The 25,829-nt window shown below is 36.0% G+C and overlaps 3 protein-coding genes across 5 annotated transcripts; 1 reads left to right on the top strand and 2 right to left on the bottom strand.

Annotated features, from left to right (window-relative positions):
- Positions 1-9,262: 9,262 nt before the first annotated feature.
- Positions 9,263-11,503, bottom strand: mcl1b (MCL1 apoptosis regulator, BCL2 family member b). The gene is made up of 3 exons (XM_048154257.1): positions 10,999-11,503; positions 10,526-10,776; positions 9,263-10,409 (listed from the first exon to the last, which is right to left on the bottom strand). The coding sequence occupies exons 1-3, from the start codon at positions 11,354-11,356 to the stop codon at positions 10,293-10,295; spliced, it is 726 nt and encodes a 241-aa protein (XP_048010214.1). The 5' UTR covers positions 11,357-11,503; the 3' UTR covers positions 9,263-10,292.
- Positions 11,504-11,974: 471 nt separating this feature from the next.
- ensab (endosulfine alpha b) lies at positions 11,975-18,885 on the bottom strand. Its single transcript, XM_048154258.1, has 3 exons — positions 18,711-18,885; positions 15,318-15,440; positions 11,975-15,122 (listed from the first exon to the last, which is right to left on the bottom strand). Exons 1-3 carry the CDS (start codon positions 18,765-18,767, stop codon positions 14,949-14,951), a joined length of 354 nt encoding a protein of 117 aa, XP_048010215.1. The 5' UTR covers positions 18,768-18,885; the 3' UTR covers positions 11,975-14,948.
- Positions 18,886-19,525: 640 nt separating this feature from the next.
- On the top strand, positions 19,526-25,049 carry hormad1 (HORMA domain containing 1). 3 transcript variants are annotated; one of them, XM_048154255.1, is made up of 15 exons: positions 19,526-19,644; positions 19,794-19,941; positions 20,059-20,203; positions 20,297-20,357; positions 20,514-20,550; positions 20,676-20,696; positions 20,835-20,861; positions 21,006-21,073; positions 21,218-21,369; positions 23,423-23,580; positions 23,687-23,785; positions 23,892-23,943; positions 24,056-24,120; positions 24,202-24,282; positions 24,564-25,049. In XM_048154255.1, the coding sequence occupies exons 2-15, from the start codon at positions 19,909-19,911 to the stop codon at positions 24,642-24,644; spliced, it is 1,080 nt and encodes a 359-aa protein (XP_048010212.1). In that variant the 5' UTR covers positions 19,526-19,644; positions 19,794-19,908; the 3' UTR covers positions 24,645-25,049. The 3 variants fall into 3 exon arrangements, with proteins under 3 accessions (XP_048010212.1, XP_048010213.1, XP_048010211.1); XM_048154256.1 differs by having other exon boundaries at positions 19,575-19,644; positions 19,862-19,941; XM_048154254.1 differs by having other exon boundaries at positions 19,590-19,750; positions 19,862-19,941.
- The last annotated feature ends 780 nt before the right edge of the window (positions 25,050-25,829 follow it).

Genomic DNA, 25,829 nt, shown 5'->3' with positions numbered 1-25,829 from the left:
TAACACCTCCCATTGATGATTAAGCTACGCCTTTGTTTTGAATAAGTGACCTCTAGCAGCAGAAAAAGGAATAACTGACGACGGGCCGTTGAATTCTTAGAAAATAATGCACACCTGAGGTGGCGGCCACGACGCAAAGCGGCGAAACGGTTACCACACCTCAAGACACTGTTCCGATGTTGTATTTCAAGACATTTGTCAGATTTTTGTCCTTAAAATACTCTAGTGTGTTAGACTAATTTCTTACGCACCCCAAGCCTCTGTTGCTAATTCCAAAACATCATTTCAGAACTAGTAACAAAGGCTTGAGCCTTGATAGCAGAATAATACTGTTGATGCAGTCATTAACGCAGTAACGTATTTTCTGGCTAAAACCATGACAATAATTTGTCGTTTTTATCCTATTGTTTACTATTATTTGCTTGGTCTGTGTCGTTGTGGGTTTTGGTTCTTTTGCGGTTGTAGGCTGTAAGGACCTATTGAAATAACTGAAAACATTTGGCGAAGTGATATGGAACTGCAATGCGGTCAAGACCTTCTAGAACTACTTTAGCCGTGCGTTTCCCTGAAAATAATTGCACACATCAGATTCGAGCATTCAACAGCCCCGTAGTATAAATATACAATATAGGCTACTATAGATTTTTTACCACACCTAACATAATGAGATCACGTTACAACATGAACATTTAATCTCTTTAATCTGATTTGCCAACCATGCATCTGAAACTCCTATACTGACGCTGATACGGTGGATCAAGAAAAAAACAAACAAACAAACAAACAAACAAACAAAAAAACAGTTTGAACATGTTAAATAAGTTACTGTTTTCTATATTCACAGAATGTTTAGCGTCTGACAAGGAGTTCTCTGGAACATTGTTCACTAAAGGAATTTGCGTAGGTATCCAAACCTGTAATAGCAAGTTTTTGGAATGTACAAAACCCCTATTTGATGGCAGTGTTTATGCAACAAAAATGTTCAATACTCTAAAAATTTTGCATTATACCATGTTGTATATTGATATATGGATGAGTTTAAAAAAAAAAAAAAAAAAAAAAAATAAGACACCTGCAAGTTGCTCAGAACCTTTGGCCTATTTACAACTTTTAGCAGCGCATGCAAAACAGCTGACAGGTGAAAAATGATCCCTTTATACTTATTATTTTTATTGTGTTGTGCATGTGCTTACATATTATCATCTCCAACATTCTGAGGAGTTAGTCAAAGTGAAATGTTTTTTCATTTGCATTTCTTCTCAGGCAAAGTTTTACACGCCCTGGAACAAACATGCTGCAGCAAGACATTCCATTGTTGACTCCTCTTCCATAACACTTTGCATTTTGCCTGCATTTACAGTGTGGGTATTTGACATTCATTATAGAAAGAATTATAAATGTATAGGACACAACTACAACAAAAAATAATAATAATTATCTAGCCCACCACAGATGCATCATGCAAAATAATTGCAAATCATTTTCCAATAACTTCCTGGATGTAAATGGGTTTGGTTTTGGCTGTTTTCTTCTGCACATTCCTAAAAGCAACAGATATATTATCAGCTGCAAAGAGAATCACTAAGCAGGGGTCTAAGCAGCACAAAGAGAATCTCCCTATTTTGCATACATTAGACATGATTAATTCATTAACAAAGCAACAATTTCCACAAAAATTAACATCCCAGCTAACAAAAATGTGTTCTAAGAATGCTTTGCTAATGTTCCCATTACATTATGAAAACGTTATTTCTGAATGTTTTAGATGTTTTAGACGTTTTTTAGATGTTTTTTCTTGGTTGTGCAGGAAACATTTCATTTTATCATTTGCAAACATTACAGGAATGTTACTTTTGAATGTTCTCTGAACCTTCTAAAAAAACAAGTAGTAACATTTAGGCTAAAAAACATAGATGGACATCCAACTAAATGTTTCAGAAGAAAAAAAAAATGCTCCATGATCGATGTATAGATTATGTTTTTGTTCTAACAATCTCCGAACATTATTAAAGACCATATAACTTTGAACAGACTTTTAATGTTACTGAAAGAATGTTTGTCCATAACTTTAAGAGAACCTTGCCAGAACATTGGCTAAAGCTCTGAGGACATTCCCTGTTAGCTGGCCTCTGTTCCTCTAAATGACAGCATGTGACAAAAACTTCAGGCATCATCAACCTTTAGAACAGTAGAAAGGAGAACTCTGCTGACAAAAAAAAAAAAAATCCCAGAGGACTGTCTTTTTTGCATTTCCTCTTACAACATGATCTCATCCACCCAAAAAAAAAAAAAAAAATCCACTACTTCATGATTACCAACCGTTTTGATTTGATAACTTGTAGTAAATCATTACACAGTTTGAATTTTAAACATTTGATTGTGATTGGACAGTTTGGATAGTAAGATTAAACAGATCAACCTTACTAGACAGATCAAAGTACAAGCCACATACAGAGTGTGTCCAGTCTATGAACCATTCTTAAACGTCATCCTTCATTGACAACAGCTGTCAATGTCTATTTGTGTTTTGGGGGCATTCAGTCATCTTTTTTATCATTTGGTTGGTTGCAGGAGCAATGTGCTTTATCTTAATCTGCAATTCCTCCTTTTTATCTCTTTATGCTTGTCCTGTTGCTCCTGTTACATATTATGCATAGACTGCAAGACTATGTCCTTTCTTTTTGCATTTGCAGGTCTGATCAAAGAGTGGTGTTGTGGACAGTGGCAAAAGTACCAAGATGTTATTCATCCCTTACCAGAATCTTTTATAAAGAAAAGTGAAAGTAACATTTCTACTTGGATGAAAAAATGTACCTACTGTACAAGCATTGGTGTAAGAAATGTGAAAATAAATGCTATTCAAAAAGAAAAGTGGACTGGACACTAGTATTATCATTTCAGTTTTTTATAAAGCAAAAATAGTTTAGGAAGTTAAAAATAGTTTACGAGTTTGAGGTGTTGACTTGGTCTCCAAATTCCCCAGATCGAGCATCTGTGGGATGTGCTGAACAAACAAGTGCGATCCATGGAGGCCCCACCTTGCAACTTACAGGACTTAAAGGATCTGCTGCTACCAGTTTTTTTCTTTTTCAAACCTGATGGTTACCATATTTCATACAGCTGGAGTTACCATGGTACAAAAAAAATCATACTGATTGCACAAAATTTTGACCACAACCTTTCACAACAGTCAGTCTCAAATGTTTTGGGTTGGAGTCATTAAATTATTTTGACAATGAATGTGTGGCATAGGTCAATAACCCTTTGGCCTTGTTTATTTTACAGTATAAACATCAGAACCAACCACATTGCCACTTAAAACAAGACTGGACCTGCTGCCTGTCAAGCACATGTCATAGAATAAAGTCACCAGGTTTGCAGTCATTATGAGGATTCAGAGTAAAATCTCTCCACAAACATACAGGCATCTCAATCTAAGAAGTAGCCTTCCATGATGGCTATACTTGACACTTACTCAGTATTTCTCAATACTCTTCTATGTAAACAGTGTTTTAACCACTGGGACTGGAGTTCTCAAAGTGCGTAACAATCAAAACACAGTTAAATGCAATATGAAGACAACAGCTTTTTTAAAACTTTTGCTAATTTAAAAGTTGAATTCCACAGCCTTACATTACCACATAAAATGTGCAGTAGCTTCACCAAAACAACAGTTCAAAATGTTCAAAAGCAGTTTCTTCTCAAATATAATCACAATATTGTACCATCTTTGGATTAAATTTACATGTGCCAGACTTAATGAGCCTACATAAGAGGAAAAAACGTGAGAGAGAGCCGGAATAAGGGATATCAGATAGATAAGGAGATTTTATTTACATGATTAATACCAGTCGACAGCCTACCACATGTGACTCTTTGCTCATGCGTTTGTGTACATAAAGCAAGGAACACTAATTGCAAGACACAAGTCAGGTGACTCAAGGGCAACAGTGAGTCAGGACAATCTTTTTCCAGTGATATGCTGACTAACATAGACCACTAGGAACTGTTTACCCATTTAACCAGAAGATTATACATTTGAAATATTTATTAAATAAATAAATTACACATTAAAAATAGTCACTTGAGGGGTCAGAGGTTGGCAATTATTTTGTATTTTATTTTAGAGCTTTTATCTTTATGGCAGAATGTGGAAGTGACGTGTTTTCCCTCGTGGAATCATGCTATAGGGGAAAGGTCATAGACCTGATGATCCAGCAACGACCTGCCATGACTAGCAGAAATGTTCTGTCACCAAGATTACCAAAACATAAAAGCTAAACACTGGGAACTGGGAAAAAAAGAATAAATACATAGCCTACATACATACATAAAACCTTGATAAAGTTAAACAGCAGGGTAAATGATCACTATGAGCAACTAGAATCCCTGCAGAACATGTGATGGGATCATTTGGACATTGCTTTATGGCCAAAGAAACACTATGCTTCACACAATAAAAAAAAAAACATAAAAAAAAAATCACATACAGTAATTAGATCTCAAACTAAGAACAAGAATAAAAAATAACAATACAGATTATAAAAAAGAAGATAATTTTTACTTAAGATAATACAACTTTAATTTAAACACATTTATATATTTATATTTTAAAAATGTTATTTACTTTAATCAAACGGTTTTTATTTACTTATGTATTTATTTATTTATATCAGTATTCTTCTAACTTTAATCAATTTATTTGTTTATCTAGTTAATTTGTTATAATTACACACACACACACACACACACACACATATACAGTGCCCTCCACAATTATTGGCACCCTTAGTAATTTTGAGCAAAAGCAGCTGTGAAAATAAATCTGCATTGTTTATCCTTTTGATCTTTCATTCAAAAAATTCACAAAATTCGAACCTTTCATGTAAGGAAAATAATTGAAAGTGGGGGGAAACTCACATTATGAAATAAATGTTTTTCTCCAAAACACGTTGGCCACAATTATTGGCACCCTTTCATTCAATACTTTTTGCAACCTCCTTTTGCCAAGATAACAGCTCTGAGTCTTCACCTATAATGCCTGATGAGTTTGGAGAACACCTGACGAGATCAGAGATCATTCCTTCATGCAGAATCTCCCCAGATCCTTCAGATTCCCAGCTCCATGCTGGTGCTTCTTCTCTTCAGTTCACTTCACTCATTTTCTTTAGGGTTCAGGTCAGGGGACTGAGATGGCCATGGCAGAAGCTTCATTTTGTGCTCAGTGACCCATTTTTGTGTTGGATTTGATGTTTGTTTTGGATCATTGTCCTGATGGAAGATCCAACCACAGCCCATTATTGGATTTCTAGCAGAAGCGGTCAGGTTTTGATTTTTTATCTGTTGGTATTTGATAGAATCCATGATACCATGTATCTGAACAAGATGTCCAGGACCTCAGGCAGAAACATAGGCCCACAACATTAAAGATCCAGCAGTATATTTAACTGTGGGCATGGGGTACTTTTTGTCCATGTGTGCACCAAACCCATCTGGTGGGTTTGCTGCCAAAAAGCTCCTTTTTTATTTTCATCTGACCACAGAAGCCGGTCCTGTTTGAAGTTCCAGTCGTGTCTGACAACTGAATATGCTGGAGATTGTTTCTGGATGAGAGCAGAGGATTTTTCTTGAAACCCTCCCGAACAACTTGTGGGGATGTAGGTGCTGTTTGATAATTTTTTTTAAGCTTTCTGAGACTCAGGACTCAACTAATTTCTGCAATTCTCCAGCTGTGATCCTTGGAGAGTCTTTGTCCACTCAAACTTTCCTCCTCAGTGTGCATTAAGACGATTTAGACACAAATCCTCTTCCAGGCAGATTTGTAACATCTTTAGTTGATTGGAACTTCTTAATTATTGCCCTGATAGTGGAAATGGGGATTTTCAATGTTTTAGGTATTTTCTTACAGCCACTTTCTATTTTGTGAAGCTCAACAATCTTTTGCTGCACATCAGAACTGTATTGTTTGGTTTTACTCATTGTGATGAATGATTACGGGAATTTGGCCTTTGTGTTTCCTCATGTTTATACTCCTGTGGAACAGGAAGTCATGGCTGGACAATTTCATGTTCATGATCACCTTGGTGTGCTTAAAAATGTAAATATGAATGGGAATATACTTCAGAGATATTTTACTCATAAGAATTTCTAGGGGTGCCAATAATTGTGGCCAAAGTGTATTGGAGAAAAACATTTATTTCATAATGTGAGTTTCCCCCCACTTTTAACTGTTTTCCTTCAATGAAAGGTTAGAATTTTGTGAATTTTTTGAATGAAAGATCAAAAGGATAAACAATGCAGATTTATTTTCACAGCCGCCTTTGCTCATAATTACTAAGGGTGCCAATAATTGTGGAGGGCAATGTATATATATATATATATATATATATATATATATATATATATATATGCACTGTTTTTGTCTAAACTCTAAACTTTTCCACGGACCCTATAGCATTCCCTGGACCCCTGCTTGAAAACCCCTGCTTTAGACAATAATGCATTCTCCTCCTCCTATTGTTCCACATTCACTAAAGTCAATGTTCTAATAATAAAAGCAGGATATGCACATTGTACACTTAATATTTATCTGTACTTCATTCTTTACATTAACTAGCATTGTGTTCAACTGGATTTTTATCCACACTAAGTAGTCTACTGTATAACACAGCGGTCTAGAATGTTTGATTCTGATTGGCTGATGGGCATTCTAATGTTTTTTGAATAACAGCATGTTTCACCTTTGACCACATTAGAGTTCCATATCACTTTGTCGATTTATTTCACTTATTTTAAAGAAACTTCATCAGTAAAAGATCCACAAAAACACTGGCCAAGCAAATAAATCTATCACAAATGAGTGGCTTTTAACCCCTCATTGAATATGTCTGTTGTGTGAGACTTCCAAAAAAATACAATACCAGGACTACCATAACACAAGACTCTACAGATTACTACCAGTGTTGTCACATGGCTTTACCTGTATTCCACTGAGTTTAACAGCCATGTGCCTCCTGGCTCAGGTAACCACAGCAGGTGCTTCTGCAGCGAGCTGGAGGATCAGGTGAGGCCCTGTGTGTGTCATTACCATAGTCCTCATTAGACCCCACGGATGGCCTGTAACCAGACACGAAGCCAAACTGAGCAAATAAGCACACTCACACAAATATTGTTTAGCTTAGCCAGAAAAACCAACAACAGACTTCTTCCTAATGAAGGAGTAAAACCTTTTAGGACGGGTGTTTTTGTCAGCAGATTCTTTTTCAAATTAGCTCAAAATGTTTTAAGTATAGACTAAATTGTTTTTCAACAATTTAGTCTATACTTGAATCATATGTTAGAGATGTTAAAAATTCCTGTATAAAGAAGTGTTGAGAAGGAAATTCCTGGTTAAAGGCTTCAGCCCATCCAAACTGAGAATTCTGTCATAATTTACTCACTGTCATGTCACTCCAAACCGGTTTGACTATCATTCTTCTGTGGAACTCAAAAGCACATATTTTAAAACATATTTTAAAATATGTATGTTTTTTGTTGTTGATGTTGTTCGTGAAACTCAATAGGGCCCAATGTTGATTTTAAAGTTTAAACCCTTTTCAAATTATCCTCTTTTGTGTTCCACATTAGAAAGAAAGTCAAACCTGTTTGGAGCAACATGACAATTAGTAAATTATGGCAGAATTTTCATTTTTTGGATGAATTACCCCTTTAAGGCATTCATTTATTGTTTTATTTTTTTCTTGCATTGGGTTGTCAAATATGGGAATGCTAATGAAACAAATCGTTTCCCCTGAAAACTATTTCTACCCTTCAACACAGCATTGAGCACACCTTTACCAGGTGTGATAAACCATGAAACATACAAACTGTCTCAAATCTCTTCCAATAGAGCAAGATTTTGCTGTATCCCTAATTAACCACATGAACAAGCTAGTCAAGGTTTTCAGGATCACTAGAATCTTGCAGGCAGATGTGTTAGAGCTGAACTCTGCAGAATAGTGGCCCATAAGAAGCAGGATTGGACACCCCTGCTGTAGAAATACAAACAAAGCATGTTCTCTAGCAGATGTTCATAGATGTCAGAACATTTTCCTTCTCCTTGGACCCTCACTGGAGATCCTTGCTCATGGTCCATGACTTTTCCAACTGAATTTTTATTATCTATGCAACGCACATGCAAAATATTAAGGTATTTCCGGAATGGCAAATCATTATAGATTTCCATGTCACCATGGAAACCTTTCCTGTGCCCTTTTTATAGGCACTGGAAGTCATTCACTAAGGAAGTGGACTTTCCCATGCAAGCCACTAACATCTGATTTCATTCACAGGGATTTGACCAAGAAATGTTTTTGAACTGTAAACTGCTGAAGTTTCTTTCAACCCCATGTGATTTTAAAACTATGGCTATTCAGCATTATACATAAATGTGACTCGCAGAAGTGTAAAGTCAGTAAAGTAAATCACACGGTTCTACTGTGTGACAGTCATATTGTTAACAGACATTACTTCCATGTTAAAAAGCAAGCTAAACTGGCTACATCCAGTGCCTTCAGGCAAAAAGTACAGCAGACAGGATTAAGAAATCAATTGACAAACTTCCGACGAATACCGAGATTGCATTATGTCACGCTTTCAACACATTCTGGTTAAATAGCAAAAGGAATTCATATTTTGTGTATGTAATGTATGTTTTCAAATGTTCAAAAACTACAATTCTATTTGAGCCAAAACCAGTTTACAGATAGCGGACAGTCAGTTTACAAAGAGGCTAAGTGGTTTGGTTACAATAGTCACAGTAGTGACTCATGACAGCCAGAAGGATGGCGAGAGGTTTGTATATTTGTATTGATATGCTTGGGTCCCCTGAGTAGGGGATGATTCAATGACATGACTGATCAACACAATGAACTCTTTGAAACATGATGTGTATGAATGGTATTCATCAATGAGTTTCATTGTGCCACTGAGTTTCACTCTGCCAAACCTCCTAAAACATTTCCGCAGCAAAGTACAACTTCTTTCCAAAGACAGAAATGAGAGTATACACAGGAAACATCAACTCTTGGGAAATTTACACAACTCTGTTACAATGAAGTATCCAGATAAAAAGCTAGAAAACCTTTGAAGCTAATAATAATGGGCTATATAAAGCACATATACTTTGGACTTATGACCCAGCCATAACTGTGTACTAGGTTCTTTGTGGTGAAGGATTAAATACAATCCTCTAATAAAAAAATAAATAAAAAAAATACAGGTATCAGCTTGTTGGTTTTAATTTGCAGTTTAGAGAACAGAATATTCACAGAAAAAGGTCAATGACCATAACATGTTCTCAAACTTCTCTAAACATTTCAGTGTAGGTTAACCAGCAGGTAAAGAAAACATTTAGCAGCCTTGTGGCCAAAAGGGTAGTTCACACAAAAATTTTAATTCTGTCATTTACTCACCCTCAAGTTGTTCCAGACCTGTATGAATTCATTTCTTCTGAACACACAAAAAATATATATAGGTAACCAAAACAGTTGATGGGCCCCATTGACTTCAGTCATTTTTTCCCATACTATGGAAGTCTAGGGGGCCTATCAGCTGTTATATTGGTTACCCATATTCTTCAAAATATTTTTGTTCAGCAGAAGATTTTCAATTTTGGAACTGGAGGGTGAGTAAATAACAGAATGTTAATTTTTGGGTGAACTATCCCTTTAACTGTTATCATAGTCCTAAATTAGGACTCAAAACAGAACCACCATGAGGTTTTAGATAAAAGCTTTAAAGCTTAGTTATGAGCGTAAGCCAGCACCTGAAGTTATGTGTGGGATACGTGCGCATTACATCGTAAAAGAATGTTTCTGAAACAGGAAGTGACACCATGAAAATGTGGCGTTGAACTACAGTGGCTAATTACACAATTTTTCTTAGTAATTGCAAAAAATAGTTGTGAGCTTTAATATGCCAACTGTGCAATTCCCAATTCAGCCAAGTTTATGAACATAATGTCTGTACAGAACACTGTGGGAAGTGATGACAATTTCACATGTGATTGTGTAAACTGCACCCCAAAAAAAAAAAAAAAACTAAAAAAAAAAAAAAAAAACTAATCGAAAGTGTATCTGTAATTAAGATCTGAACAATTGAATGACTTTAAATTTTACTTTTAATAAAAAAATAGTTTATCTACACAACAAGTAATACAAAAAGATTGAAAAGAAAACATGAATTCAAACTGATTTCACTCTTATGTCTCAAAAGAGTCCTTTTGATTTACATTTTACAAAGTCCAGTTAGATTCACCGTATCAAATAAGCAAGTGCAGCTCCGAATGTAGCCACACTACCAATGGCCATCAGTGTGTTTCTCACAGCACCCTCTGTATCCGGGACATGAAAAAATTCCACAAAGCCATCCTATGGGAATAAAAATATAGATATATTTAAGCCAAGTCACATATACACCAGGTGATTACAGGTTACAAACAAAGGAAAACTCAAAACAAGCACATATTATTGTGGTTAAAACTCACCCATGCTTTGTTTTTGAGCAGCCAGTCCCGCTGGGCTGTGAGAAGATAGGAAGAGATCTCTTCCCCCACCAGACTCACACACTTGCGAAGTCCTCTGTCATTCTGATGCTTGCACACAATTGCCCCAAAAGTCAGCAAGCTGGCAATTCGGCCCCAGTTTGTGATGCCATCGCTGAAGATTTCTGTTGCCAGAGTCTTGATGAAACTCACATCTTCTCCATTCTGCTCCAGATTCAGACGTGCAATCATACCTGAGAGAGTCATATGTTAGAGGGCACTGCGGAGCCATAAATGTGATAATACGTGCATAAAGTGGAGCAACCTGCCAGGCCAGGTGCGTGGGTAGAGGGTGAGGCTGTCATAAGGCTCTTTAACTTTAACCTGTTCTTATCAACCACTAAACATTGCGAAACAAAGCGAAAGGGAAACAGAGCGCTGCAAGCTAAAATGAAGCAAGAACTCATTAAAATTACCTTTGTAAGCGATTTCGTGCTTTACCACGAGACTTTCCACAACCCTCTTCATCGTTGAAAGAACCTGTTTTTTTCCTATTTTAGAATGAGAGAGTCCTGTAAAGTTTTTTAAGAAAGTGTCAATAATTTCTCGTGTTTCCACATCAAGGGACGTGTAAGCATCTTCCTCGATATCCGACCCAGGCGAGGATGGTACCGAGCCTTGGAGACCGTCCCCTGTAAACTGGTTCTGGGGTTTCCGCTCTGGCATTACTAGTCTCTTGCCACCAAACCCGCCAGAACTGTTGACGTTAAGAGCTGTTAATCCAATGCATGGCCAAAAGGCGTTGTCGTTTGAAACTTTACTTCCAGGAAACATTTTTCCAAATTCACATCAATGCCTTTAATCCAGTATATCGACGATGCATTTGAGGGGAAACGTCGCCTTTCTAATTTTAAATTGACTTAACTCAAATCTGCTACATTGTACGTTATCGAGGCGGAAGCAAAGAACGACTCAAGTCTGGATATTTATAGGATTCGCTCGGGGGCGGGATGTTTGGTCTGTTGACCAATCAGTGACGACGCACGTAAAGAACACACACACTTCGCTTTCGAAACCTCGAGTACAGAGCATAAAGCTTGTACTGCACGTAAAATCCGTCCCGCATTGAAATAAAGCCCCCGAATCTGTGACATTGGGAATTTACATTCTCAGGAACAATAATATTTAAAATAATTTCATGCCATGTCAAAATGTTTCACAGTTAGGCGTGAGGTAGGATTAACGACCATTCTGCTCATGAACGACCAGATATGTTTATGAAAACAAGATATGTAGCCTATGTTTGGTTTTAAAAATGTCACCCTGTTTTTCTGTCCAGGGTGACTGGGTTTGCCCGTTTCATTGTTTTTCAAAGAGTGTGGCTCCCCCTAGTGACAAATAGTAGAACAGAATTTATAACGTGCATAGGTATACATGAGTAGCAAAAAAAGGTTCATATTTCTCACAGTTCAGTTTTTATTTTTCAAAGAGCTCCATATTTAATTTTACAAACAAGATTAAAATCGGCACATAGGCAAACAGTGATGGTTCAGCTCCATACTATATATTTTAAACAAAGAAAATATCTAGTAGTATATCTAGTAAAAAAAAAAAAAAAAAGAGGGGGGGGGGTATGATTATGAATGACATACTGTGCACGCGCCTTTGTTTTAATTCCTTGATTACATCAGTGTTGCAGTTTCCTTTCTTTGTAAAGCAAAACAAGAATTGCCGTAAATACTCTTAACAATTTGATGATGCCCTCTAGCGGCCACAAAAAAAGATTTGTTTGTGATCATTCAGTCGATTTACTTGCATTATAACGCAACTTAAAAAAAAAAAAAGTACCATTCAATGTTTTTGCTATTAATGTAAAACTTTATTTGAAGTTCAGACAGCTCCAATATTCATTTTAAACATCTATCTTTGCTTCGTGATTAGCCATCCTTTCATGTAAATATAATTATAAGGAAACAAATGACTCTGGAAATCCATTTGCAAACACAAATTAATTCAAGCAAAACATCAGAAACAATAATGCATATATATGGGGATGAAAATAGAACTAATTAAACACCAAATGCTTCATAGTATGCAAATCATGAATACATTTTTCTGTGTCTATATATAGCGAGAGAGTCTTAAATTGGTTTACAGTTAATATGTTACATGAATATCACATTGCAGTATAGTGGAAGGTTTTCAGTTCAGCCCTGTCTGAATTGAATCCATTCAATTACAAAGCTTTCTTTAATTACAATGCAAGAATCCTTAAACCCCATATTTACATTTCTCACACTAGATTGGATGATATTTTTGTCTAGTAGCATTAAAAAGCGGAGAGAGATTCAGACACACGATATTAACATAAAAAGAAAGAAAAGATAAAACACAAGCTTTGTGAATATTGGAAAGAACATTTAAAAATTCTAAAGACAACTGAGACAGATAATGCAAGACAAAATGCACAAATATGACACCAGATGCACAGTTTGACTATTTACAATTTGGCTGCAGCACAAAATAAGATTATCTCCTAGCATTGTGCAATAACGCATTCCTCAAAGGAAACATTGTACATCCACACATACCATCGAGTGACAAATACTAAGTGCAAGACCATCATATTTCCCTGATGTATTGCCAACTGCCACCAGCACCTCAACCACATATGGAAAAAAACACATTCAATCCCTTAAACGTAATTCACATTTGAGTGAAATTTACATAGTGATATACAGTATTTTCTTTTTCTTTTACCAAGAATAACATGCATTAGTAAACATGTTTTTTGTTAGCTTCACATAGCTAAACACATTTTCTTTTACATCTTCAGGCCACAAGTAGGCAGGTATGTGGTTTTAGAAGGGGCAACTTGATTAGACTATGCAAATCCTGACTTAGACTGTAAAACTGCCTAGGTTGAGTCTAGATTTCCCCTATAAGGGTATCTATCATCATACTAGGATTCTGTAAAGAATGCACAAAATCTTACCACCTGGAATAAATGAGCTGTTAAGATCCACCACAAAGTTTCCAACGATTTACATCAGCCCTGCGCAGTCTTCTTTAAACTTTGAAGAAGCTACAGAGGTTTATCAATTCATGTCCCATGGAGAAGGACACTTTGCTAAATGATAAGAAAAGTATCTCTTTAAAGAGCACGGATAATAAAAAAATGGGTCATAGAATATAATATTCAGTCATTTGTATGTTTTATGTTGGTTTGAATCCCAATAATAAGCTGTAACAATCTATGGGTAATATTTTCCAATACTTTTTACATTTTCAAGTAGTTTAAGTAGAGCATTTTACTATTTAGATCTGACATATATATTTCAAATATTGAACCAAAGGTGCTGCTCCATTCTGCAAATTTCCTTCTGCACCTCATTCCTTAGAATGTACAAACATATTTAGGACTGAATAGACTCATTTTGTTAAGACAGACAAGATGACTACATCCCAGATGATCAAAGGGGTCATGTGCATCATACTACATATGTGGATATTGTGTAATAATCATACATTTATCCTATTAATAAAAACACTCCTGACAGTGTACATGACAGCACAATGACTCCAGATGCCTGTAAGATTGAACACAAATAGCCACTACTTTTTATTAACATACCCAAACTTTTGACGCATGCTGTACGCTATGACAAGATCATTTTCTTAAGTCCCTTATCATGCCACATACAAAGACCATTTCTGCTCTTGCCTATTATCAGTGAATTACAACATTCTCTGTTTACACTCAAAAGCTGTGATTACAATAATCTTATCAGCCTGATTGGAACCGCTTGCTTAGATCCTACCATGGAAGGTAAAGGCTGAGAATAGTAAAACAATCCAGTCGTAAGCAGCTGTTATATAGTCAAACTGAGCCATACTTAGGGAGCGAGAGGTAGAGAAGTGGATGAAGGCTACACAGCCACTCTTTACCACTATTGCTCTAACCACTTGTTCACTGACTTTTTCAAAGAAATTCTCATAAAACATTCATCCTTTTGATTAGAGGGCTGCCAATGTACATCTGGGGCCAATGGCGGTCAAGTATTATCTATGTAAAATCTTAAATCTTTTTCAAATTATTTGAAAGCATCTAACAGTGTTTTATAAAGTCTTCAGGGTTTTGTTCGTAATATGACTGATGTACAGGGTACACAGAGTAAAGTGCATCATGCTCCACTGGGGCCTGGAGTACTGAGGGTTAAGTTTTTCCCGAGCATATGAAAAGGGTAACAGAGCTGGGTTGGTTAGACCTACTGAAGTGAAACAAAAATGACAGCAAAACTCTACACCCAAATGAAAACAAGTGAAACGATAAATTGATAACCAGTCCTGATTAAGCTGGTCTGGCAGGGCTGGGGAGGTTTAGGAAGTTTGCTAAGAGGGTTTTTTCAAAAACCTACGGGTGATGTTAGCCAGCCAGTTTACTTGTAACCAATGAGGACTTTCTCTGCGGAAGGTCTTGTGGGGTTGGAATGTGATCCCCGGTAACGATGTTCTTGTCTGGACCGGCTGCGGCAGGCAGCTGTTTGTTCTTCATCTTTGCCTTGGCCATGTTGTAATCTCCTGAGTCAAAATACTTTTGCTGATGACAAAACAATGCAGAAGTTGGATCACATTTCAGAAATTGCATTAAAATGTTATGAAATCATAAAGACGTATTGTTTGTTTTGGCTATGTTGCAAGCACCTGGAACTGTATGAATATGCCTTTTTTTAAATGTCTCTTGATTTAGTTGTGCAATTGAAGTAAAAAAGTATGGTAAAATCTTTAAACATACCCCTTTCTGCAGTCTCTTCATCAGGAAGTCAGAGCCACCTGGCTTTTGACCCAAGCTGGGATACTTCGCTTTCAACTTGGCCTCCTCTGACCGCACAGGGTTTGAGTTTGTGTCCTGAGATTCCTGAAAAACATTTATCGCAATCTTTAGTCGTTAGACATCAGTTTAAAACCTTTTAAGTAAAATTCCTACCATTCAAGTTTGGGGTCACTAAGATGTTTTCATGTTTTTGAAGGAAGTCTCAAAAAGGCTGCATTTATTTGATCAAAAATACAGTAAGCAGAATTACTGTGAAATATTATTGCAATTTTAAAATAAAACATCATCCTTCAGAAATCATTCTAATATGCTGATATTTGGTGCTTAAGAAAAAATTCTTATTATTATCAATGTTGAAAACTGCTTATTTTTTTGGTAACACTTTATTTTACAGTACCGTAGTTACACGTTACTACATGTACTTAACAGTAAATTATGCACAATTACAAGTAACTAACCCTAAACCAAACCCTAACCCTATCTGTAACTATATAGTAAGTACATGTACTTAATTAATAGTACTCAGTACTTACTTGAGTAATTATAATGTAACTACGTCACTAAATAAAGTGTAACCTTTTTTTTGGCAGGGGGGCAATGTAAATGTGTTGTTCTGTCACTTTTGATCAACTTAATGCATCTTTGCTGAAAAGTGTTTGTGTTTTGAATGGGTTTATGTAAACAAACTTTTTTAAACACTGGAAAGCAGATTACTTTCATTTAGTCTTACAACTATGACTATAAGAAGGAAGACGGAACAAACTAATAATCAACACTCAAAACTAATAAAACTTAATCTCACAATAACACAACAATAAAGCAAATCGTCTTTCATCATGGTATCATGGTATCATTCTTCCTGTAATTCCCAAAAGGTGTGGTCACTTCGTTTCAGGGCAAGGTACTGACTAAGACTGCTTAGTTTGGCAGAAAATTCCCAGGTGTTTTTTTTTTATTTCTTTTTTTATAAAACTCTCTGACTTCACTATTGAATAGGGAAATTAAATTTTGGTTTCAATTTGAATGCAATCTAAAATAAACAAACACCACAATCTAGTAATTATGAAACTATAACTGAAACTATTCAACATCCAAGTCAAGGTGATTTGTAAACATCTTCACGTTTCTGTTTTGTTGGGGTTTAAACGGGTTTGTTTTGAACAGTAAAACAGCAAAATGTGTCTTCAGGTCTTGCAATAACATAAAAAGTACAGCTAAACGTACCAAGATACTGAAGATTACCGAAAGATAAATATTTGAGCACCTACATATTCCCCTCAAATTGTGTGATTTCATTTTGAATCATCCTCTGCTTCACCCTAAACTAAGTAATCATGTGCTGGTGTGTTTAGACTGGGGCCTGGATAATTGTGAAGAAAAATACACAGCCTTTAAAGAGGGCTATAATGACATAGACTGCAGTATATACACATTTAAAGGTCCCGTTTTTCGTGGTTTTTTGAAGCTTTGATTGTGTTTATAGTGTGCAATATAACATGTGTTCATGTTTCGCGTGTAAAGAAAACACAGTATTTTTCACATAATTTACTTATCTGTGTCAGTTCCTGTGTTGTGATTTGACAGCAGCTTAGCGAACCTTGCCCGGAAAGGTCACGCCTCTTACCATAACGTGGAGATGCATGCGCTCAGTGTTATTGTAAACATATCAATTTGAGCCGGAATCAGACCCGGTGATTGGACTGCGGGATGAAAATAACAGCGTTTCGACGACATGGCGACAAACACACTCTACAAACGCAACTCTTGTGTATTCCTGTGGGCGGAGGTTAGTCAAATTACTGTTTTAGTGACGTCATTAAAGATGGAAGTAGAGGGATGTAGTCCAAACTGGCCGTTCGATGTAGGCGACTTCTGTTAAATAAAATATCTCGCTTGGCATTGAACTTTGAGCATTAAAATTTTACAGATTTTATTTATACTCTAACAACAACATTACACACTAACTAAAGTTTGAAACATGGGATCACGAAGAACGGGACCTTAAAGTAGACTTCCATAATAAATGCATGAATGCATTTTTGCAAATAACAAGACTGTGTGTCAAAAGGGGCAGATCTTGCATGTTACACTGACTAAAAGCAATTGTTGCAGAAGGCAGATTGCAGAAAAACAGGTTTGTAAATCCTCATGACACAGTAACTAAGTTTATGTTCTACATGCTACACCCAATGAGTCTATGTGAGTCACAAACAATTCATAAAAAAGCATTTTAAATCACAAAGGCAGAATCCAGTATGAGTTTATTCCACACTACAAGGACCCAGGAAATGGAATTTCATTTTTACCCAATTGTATTGATCAGGTCTAGCCAAAATAATAATAATAATAATAATAATTAAACATGTTGTGTCACATAAAAAGGGTTTAAAATGTAGTTTTTTCATGATGATATTTTTTACCTCCACTGAAAGCAACAGTATTTGGGACTAATAAACACGACAGACCTGGGGTTGGATCACGCATCAACTGCTAAGAGTTAGTCTTTTTTTTTTTTTTTTCTTTAAGACTGTTCATAACTTTAAGTCAGTTACTTAAAAATAAAGATTGGTCTAATTTGATACTGAAAACAAAGTAAGACTGGATGGCCCTTGGCTAACTTCTAGTTGGTCATGGCTGTTTATGCAACAGGACCCTGGAGAAGAAACAGACTCTTCTGATTAGGTCCAATATGCTGATTCACTAGGATCTATAACAAGTAATTTATGAGCTGCTATATTCAGCACCACCTGGAAAAAGTGCAAACAAAGCTGTTTGTTAAGTTCCCACAGTAAAAACTACTCCTAAAAACTGCATACACTTGGGACTCATTTTCTTCTAAATACATGCCATTTTAGCACAACACTGTCAATTAACAGTGCCAGTGGTCTTCAGATTTTTTATATATATAAACCTAACATCAACAAAGGAATAAATGTTAGAATCAGTTTGACAGCATGACAACTTTGCGGAAACATATGAAAATGGGCGACCCAGTTATTTTTGTTCATACAACCCAACTGGCACCATTAGGTTAGAGTAGGTGTGACAAAACTGAAGAGTGACAGAATGAACCAATCAAACGCTGTTATTTCGTGACGTCTGCGCTCAATAACCAATCAAAATGAGGCTCATGCTTGTGAAACCCTCGACTATCACCTTGTTCAACTCATGCAGGTGACAGCTCAGCAATCAAATAGCAGATAATCAGAGATATTTCTGTTGAAGATGTCAGTGAGCAATAAGCAGTCATTTTAATATAACGGAATTAAGGCATAATGAAATTATAGTGGATAAAATTGACAGAGACTGTAAGAGACTGCAACGAACGAGGCGCAGCCCCAATGTATTCCCCACCTGAGTCTCGTCCACCTGCTCCGAATGCGTCTCCGTGTCCTGGTTATCTGATGACATGTCTGTTCGGCGTTTGCTGACCAAGAAATCAACGTGTTTGAGTGTAAATTTTGCTGTCTATTCGCGCCCGATCCGATCCACCCACGGTGTTCAGTATCAAAATGGCGTCCGCTGCAGCGACGTCACTTTGGAGGGCGGTCACGCAGCGGAAAAGCCAATAGGAATCTGGTTTGATGTTTGAGAGACAGAAGAACCAGCCAGTAGATTTCCAATAGTCATATCAAAATAAATAAGTGACCAATGGTAAGCTACAATGCCTTTGCGAGCTCATACAATAATAAACATTATATTGGGCAATTGAAACTGTTAAATTATATTAAAATCTACAGGGGGTGTTAATAAAAATTCTCAAAAGGTTTTTCAATGGGGAACATGTCTGCGACTATATTGTTATCTAGGAGAGACCTTATAATTGCTATTTTTGAAAAAGTCATTTTAAAGCCTAGGCCTAAGTACGTTAGACATTTTAATATGCGAATCTGCTCTCCCCTACCCTAAATATATTATAATCTTTTCTCTGCGCAACTCCACTACGTTCAAGACTTGACATGCTTGAGGTAATAATGACATTTGATATTTTTAACAAAAAAAAGTGTAGGGAAAAAAAAAACTTCAATTATTAATAATAATTTTAAAATGTTACATAAATCCATAGTACGTATTGCTGTTTTTCAAATGAAGAAATAATGCTTTATTTCTATATTTGCATAATTTTATACTTCTTCATTAAATAACTTAAAATTTGATTGCTTGTTTATATGTTAGACATAATTAGACATGAATTAATAAGAGAGGTCACGTGACGTCACGTTACGTAGGAGTTTATGGCGGGAAATGGCGCTCGCAAGAGAGACGGACAGTTAAAACGTCGGTTGAGGTGAGACGGGCCAACGCAATGGTTATTATTACTATTTAGGATATAATTTTCTTTCTTTTAAAATTTAACTGTCCAACAAAGTCATCTTCATTGCCAACTTAATTTGGTAAGATAATTAAATTCTTTACACTGTTGTGTGTTTTTGACAGAAAAACTGCTGCAATTGTACCAAAGCCATCTCGCCAGTAACTAAAGCAATCGCACATTATATTTGCAGATGCTAATTTTTTTTTGGCTTTTAACTGGTAATCTGTTATAATCATCATGGCAAGTGAGCAGAAACTGCGCCCCGTCCAGGTAAACAGTACCACCAATTGTTTGAAACTAATTAAACTTTAGCTTGTCTAGGCTTTTGCTGGCCTGTCCACAAGTGGTAAATCTAACAGTATCTAATGTGTTTTGTGTGTTTTTCAGAGCTGTCAGATGTTGCCAGATGTGGTGTCCACCGAACAGCAGTCGCTGGTGCTTGTGAAAAAACTTCTAGCCATTGCTGTCTCAAGCATCACTTACCTCAGGGGTCTTTTCCCAGAAAAGGCTTATGGACCCAAATATGTGGGAGGTAAAAGTGATGCATAAAGTAGAACAGGCAACAAATCCTTCATTATTTCATTATTATAAAACTTTATTATTTTTATTTCCTTTCTTTTCACAGAGCTGAAAGTCCTGATATTGCAAGAGCATAGCTGTCCTGGTGCCCAGCAGATTGTGCAGTGGTAAGTGGACAATTGACACACATATCATGTTTTCACATTCCCTTCATGAAAAATGTATTAAAACATTAACAATGAAAGTGCATATACATAATTTGGAAGTGTAATAGGAAACATCTGGTCTAAGCTATGAAGAGTATCTCACCTCATCTATTTCAGGTTGCAGGGATGTTTTGATGCACTTCAAAGAAGATATGTAAGTCTGTGCTTTCATTCTCTTGTGTAGTTTTCTTTTACATTTCCTAACCAGTTATATAACTGGACTGGTCATCATCACTTTCAGTAACCTTTGAACCTTTTGCATCTGCTTTGCTTTATCAGCTGCGCATGGTTCTTCTATCAGTGAGTATTACCTTATTGATTTGAAAACTAACAGTAAACAATTTAAAACTATATGTTGCATGCAGAAATATAACAGTTTATTATGTAGTTTATGACAATATATTTTAAAGTAAAAATGTGACTATTTTTTACTTGTAGATTTACTGTGATCCAGACAATCCACAGGTAATCAGACATTTAAATAAACGTCATACTTTGAATGTTACTTAATCTCTCTTTGAATATAATGCAAATGAAATCATTTCATGATGACCTTGTTTATGTGTTTCAGACTTTGAATTTGCATTTTTACTTTTTGCTTTTTTGCAGAAAGTGACTGAATGTTACCAGTTCAAAATCAAATACACAGAGAAAGGACCTCAGATGGACTTTGAGAGGTGGCTATATCTGTTTGAGCAGTTATCAAAATTTGTTGATGGATTACAACTGCCTAGCGTGTCCTAATATCGTTTTTCTAGCATTGTTATTTATTACCATATATTAATGTTTCCTCTTGTGAAAATAAATGTCTGTGTTTTCAGCAAAAATGGGCAGAGCCTGACTAAAATGGCCTGTGACAACACCCAGAAATCCAGTATGCTGCTGGTGCGCAAACTTTACATGCTGATGCAAAATCTCGGCCCACTGCCTGACGACGTCTGCCTCAACATGAAACTCTTCTACTATGATGAGGGTAAATATATGCTTGCTATCTGCTACAGGCTATACCATGCACATGAAGTGCTTTGTTTGTCATTTATTTCTCTTTAGTATGTGATTTAGGCTATTTAACAGCATTCAGTATACTTTGCGAAATCATGGACCACAGGACAAAGTTGGCCAGTGATGACCATTGATTTGGCCATATCATATCCTTGAAGCATTTCTTAATTTCTAATTTATCTTTTTGTTTCATTATTTAACATTGCATTGGGTACATTAACATTATTTAACATGCACTGATCATGATTTTTCATAACCATTTCCAAAAAAAGCTAATTTGCCGATTCACATACTGGTTGCCTGTTTTTTTTTTAAAGCAAATTTATTCATTGTATATTTGATGAGTTCATTTAATTCTCACAAAACATGTTTTTTATTGTGCATTCCAAGTAATATCAATCAAAATGCAGTTGGGTTGTTTTGATTAAGTAATAATAACTCCAAAAAAATACAGGTAACTTATAAAATTTAAGTTCATTGAAAGTATGTTTTTTATATATCTTAAAAGTTTGTTTCTTAACAAAAGCAAATGACTCCAACAGTCGTTTTTTGGTAAAAGCTAATAACTCCACATTTCAGACCAAGTAATTGCTTTGTAATTGCATTTAAAACACACTCAAACACACGTGCATACAAACGTTCACTCACACACTAACAGATCGGCACACACACACACACACAGGCATGCGCGCACACACAAACGCAAAAGGACAACCAAGGTTTCAGCATGTAAGATGTGTATGGTGTACAAGGACTTGCTGGAGTCGAATTTATAAATCTTCTATCACTTTTAGTCCGCTTTGACGAATCTTCCCTAAGCTAGCTTGTCTTTTTGAAGTGACTAGAAGCCGTGTCACCTGACCTGAGTACTGTGCGCTGATTCGCTAAAACTGACTTTTCGGTTTCTGTACACAAACAACAAGGCCGCTTGTCGGTTTCTGCTGTAAAATGTGAACTCAGGATGGCTTGACAGTGGACAATACCAGCTTTTCTGACAAAATGGATTTATGGTTCAGAACATGCTATATGTGGAGAATAACGCACAGCAGTTAGTTCAGTGGCGTTTATCGTTTTTTACAAATGAACTCTTCATTTGCTCTATGACAGGCAAACTGGCCTTAAAAAATATTTGTAGCCATTTAAAATTAGAAGGAATCACTGCATTTTAATCATGATGCAAACAAAGATGCTGCACACATGTAGCATGAGCAGTTATTTTAATTTTAATTGGATTGTATAATTTAAAGATTTTAACTTTAAAAACAGAATGGTCTAACTTTAGATTTGAGAAATTATGCTTCATAAGTCACACCTGCACAAAACAAAAACAGCAGGTGGACTGAATGAAAATGCACTCTCTGGCTGTAGGTGGCGCTTATGGAACAGCAGCAGTAACACTAAGCACAAAGCAGCAGTGCACTTATAAACACTACTTTTTATACAGAGGTAAAAGGAAAAGAAAATGCCCTTGAAACTTTACTGTAGACAGTCAGTTCCCTTCAGAGATACATTCACATCATCCCCCACACCACGACATTTATATTTTTTTCCTGTATTTTGAGCAACGCAAACAGTGAGCTTGCTGTGTCTGATACAGTATTTGCTCTGATGGCATGTCTGTGTTCTCTACTTTGTATTCGTCTTCAGAATGTCCCGTCTCTGGTTTGTGTTAACATCCTGTTTACAGACTTCATAATAATTCCACAAAAAATGACATTTTGAGAAATGATTGCAATGCAGTTTATGTGCAAGTCCAGAATAGAGTTCAGTCAAAATAAAACCTAACCCAGTTCCAATTTATGGCCGGTTGACTGGTGCATCTCTACATTTTTGTTTCATTTTTTACATTGAAATGTATTAAATATAAGCTAATTTGTTTTTAATACAGTTGAATATAATGCAACATTTACTTTTGGCCCACTGCCCTCAATCAAGTTTGATTTTTGGCGTTTCGTAGTAAAACGTTTGGGCACCTCTGGTATTGGTGTTGTATTATTCAGTGTCAGCATGTATTTGTGTTTCAGTGACCCCTCAGGAGTATCAGCCACCTGGCTTTAAGGACGATGACAACAGGACAGTGATATTTGAGAGGGAACCAGTAAATCTGACCATGGGAGAGGTGGTCACACCTTTTCATAGCCTCAGAATGAACGTCACCACTGAGCGGAAGAGACTTGATCCGGTGAGATAAAGAAGCTAGGCACCTACTGATCTGCTTGGCAGAAAATATAATATCATTTGTGTAAAGAATTGATCAATACTATACTTGTATTTATGTGCGTGAACAGCCTGATGATGATGATGATGATGTGGAAGTATGTGTGAGTACAAAATGGTCTTTGAAAATGTTTGAGGATGGGACGATGTCTGAAACTTCAGTTCAGCAGGTGGAGACCTTTTAATACTTAACAGATATTTTCTCAGCTTCTTTTTCTGCCTTAACTTTACAAAATGTGAATATTAATCTCAAATGATGGACTTATTTGCTCACAGGAGTGTATGACAAAGGAGAATGTCATCACTGATGCTGGCATTGAATACTCAGGTGAATGTTACACTCTATGTCTGCCAGTTTAATGACATCGGCGTGAACTTAATCAAGGTAATAATCACCACCAACTCTAGCAACCATTGCTCATGGTCTGTCACATTTACAGAAACTCAGGAGAACTCACAAGAGACTCACAGAAACAGCAAGGAGGATCTTACAACAGGTGCAAAGGTAGCGCCTCACACTCACAGTCTGCTCTCCTGGCCTGTGTATGAGAGGAAGTTGTGTTTTATTATGTGATGTTTATTTTAGATTGACAATCTGGTAAAGAAAACTGCTGATCTTAAGGTGGACGCCAGGAAGACCAGGAGTGGACGCATCTTTGAGCCTCAGGTGGGAAATACAATGCCCATGGCTCGTGTATGTGTTGTCATGTTTGTTGGACTTATGTCACATTTACCAGTATAATCACTGGAACTTTGTGAATATTTTTTTATAAGTCATTGAATTTAAATGCAAGGTTTAGCTTCATGCAACATTTCTCATTCTGATCATTCAATCAGAGTCAGGGAAAAATGTTAAGTGAACAGATGAGTTTGTCACGTCATTCAAGTGTTCATGTTCTGATGAACAGTAGTTTACCATGACTAAATGCACTTCCTCTATCTCTGCAGATCTCTCAGTTAGAGTTCCCGCTAAGCCAAGATCCCCAGCCATCTGCCCCAAAGAGGCGCAAAGTCAGTGTACCCAAATAACACTGTGACTAGTACACTCACAATATTTCCAGTACAGTCACACTGCAACAAACTGACACATGCTGCATCCTGTTTAATGTCTTTTGGTTTTGGTTTGATTCATTTAGTTGCAGAAAATCTTTGTAAAACAAGTTCTATGGTTCAAGGGCATACGGTAACATGATGAGTGCACTAAGGAGTTTGAAATTGTGTACTTTGTTATTTATGTTAATATTTTATGAGATATATTTGAATAGTCACAATTTGCTTTCAGTGCCAGGACATTTTAGTAGCTTTGCTGGATTTTAGTCACTGCTGCCAAAGTACCATGTACATATTTAGTTACTCCACTAGATGGCAGCATGCACATTGCCTGTGTGTTTGTATCAAAACAGTGATTCCAATAAAAACATGCCTTTACTTTGACTTGCATAACCAAAGTGACATGTATCAAAATAATCTATACATACAGACACTGGACATACCTTTTTTACTGCTTTGATAATTTGTAAATTATATTTTAAAAAATGCAAACTCAGAAAAGTATTAGCTATATGTAGGACGAAGCTAACAAAAATATTTTCTAAGAATGTTTTGCTATCGTACCCATTAAGTTAACATTATTTCTGAATGTTTAAAACATCCAGTTTTGTTTTGTTTTTAATGTTTTTTAATGTTTTTTCTTGGTTATGGGAACATTTAAGGAAATTATCTAGTTTGCAAACATTACTTTTGAATGTTCTGAAACATTCCAAAAAATATATTAACATTTAAAAATGTTAGATGAAATTCTAAGGAAAAATTCAAAATAAAAAAAAAATTCCATAAACGATGTATAGATAATGTTTTTGTGCTATTGTTTTGAGAACATTGTTAAAGACCAGATAAATTTGAATGAACATTCTGTTAATGTTACTGGAAGAATGTTTGTTCATAACTTTGAGAGAACCTTGCCAGAACATTAGCCAAAGTTCTAAGATTGTTCTGTTAGATAAAGTGGAGAATTGTAACCTGTAGTCCTGCTGTATTTTTGTACATGTTAAATGAAGCTAAATCAACTGTATTTCATACAGTATGAGAGGTTTTTTTTTCCATTATTAAAAAAAAAAAAAAAAACTTTTATCACACCTACTTGAAAAAATTGGGACGCAGCTCATATTAGCAAAGTTTTTATTTGCAAACATATTCTAGATCTCCATTGTAACA

Source organism: Megalobrama amblycephala, linkage group LG13, assembly GCF_018812025.1.
Source record: "Megalobrama amblycephala isolate DHTTF-2021 linkage group LG13, ASM1881202v1, whole genome shotgun sequence".
NCBI classification, from domain to species: Eukaryota; Metazoa; Chordata; class Actinopteri; order Cypriniformes; family Xenocyprididae; genus Megalobrama; species Megalobrama amblycephala.
Note: the sequence above shows the minus strand (reverse complement) of the source record. Positions and strands in the feature narration are given on the sequence as shown.

Excerpts from the sequence above, each read along its gene's own strand:
- mcl1b (XM_048154257.1), bottom strand. The coding sequence starts at position 11,356 with ATGTTTCCTGGAAGTAAAGTTTCAAACGACAACGCCTTTTGGCCATGC. Across the intron at positions 10,777-10,998 it reads GCACGAAATCGCTTACAAAG|GTATGATTGCACGTCTGAAT; the intron begins GTAATTTTAATG and ends TGACTCTCTCAG. Across the intron at positions 10,410-10,525 it reads TGCTCAAAAACAAAGCATGG|GATGGCTTTGTGGAATTTTT; the intron begins GTGAGTTTTAAC and ends TTATTCCCATAG.
- ensab (XM_048154258.1), bottom strand. The coding sequence starts at position 18,767 with ATGTCATCAGATAACCAGGACACGGAGACGCATTCGGAGCAGGTGGAC. Across the intron at positions 15,441-18,710 it reads AGCAGGTGGACGAGACTCAG|GAATCTCAGGACACAAACTC; the intron begins GTGGGGAATACA and ends AATGTTTTTCAG. Across the intron at positions 15,123-15,317 it reads TGAAGAGACTGCAGAAAGGG|CAAAAGTATTTTGACTCAGG; the intron begins GTATGTTTAAAG and ends TTTTGTCATCAG.
- hormad1 (XM_048154255.1), top strand. The coding sequence starts at position 19,909 with ATGGCAAGTGAGCAGAAACTGCGCCCCGTCCAG. Across the intron at positions 19,942-20,058 it reads AGAAACTGCGCCCCGTCCAG|AGCTGTCAGATGTTGCCAGA; the intron begins GTAAACAGTACC and ends TGTGTTTTTCAG. Across the intron at positions 23,944-24,055 it reads TGCTGGCATTGAATACTCAG|AAACTCAGGAGAACTCACAA; the intron begins GTGAATGTTACA and ends TCACATTTACAG.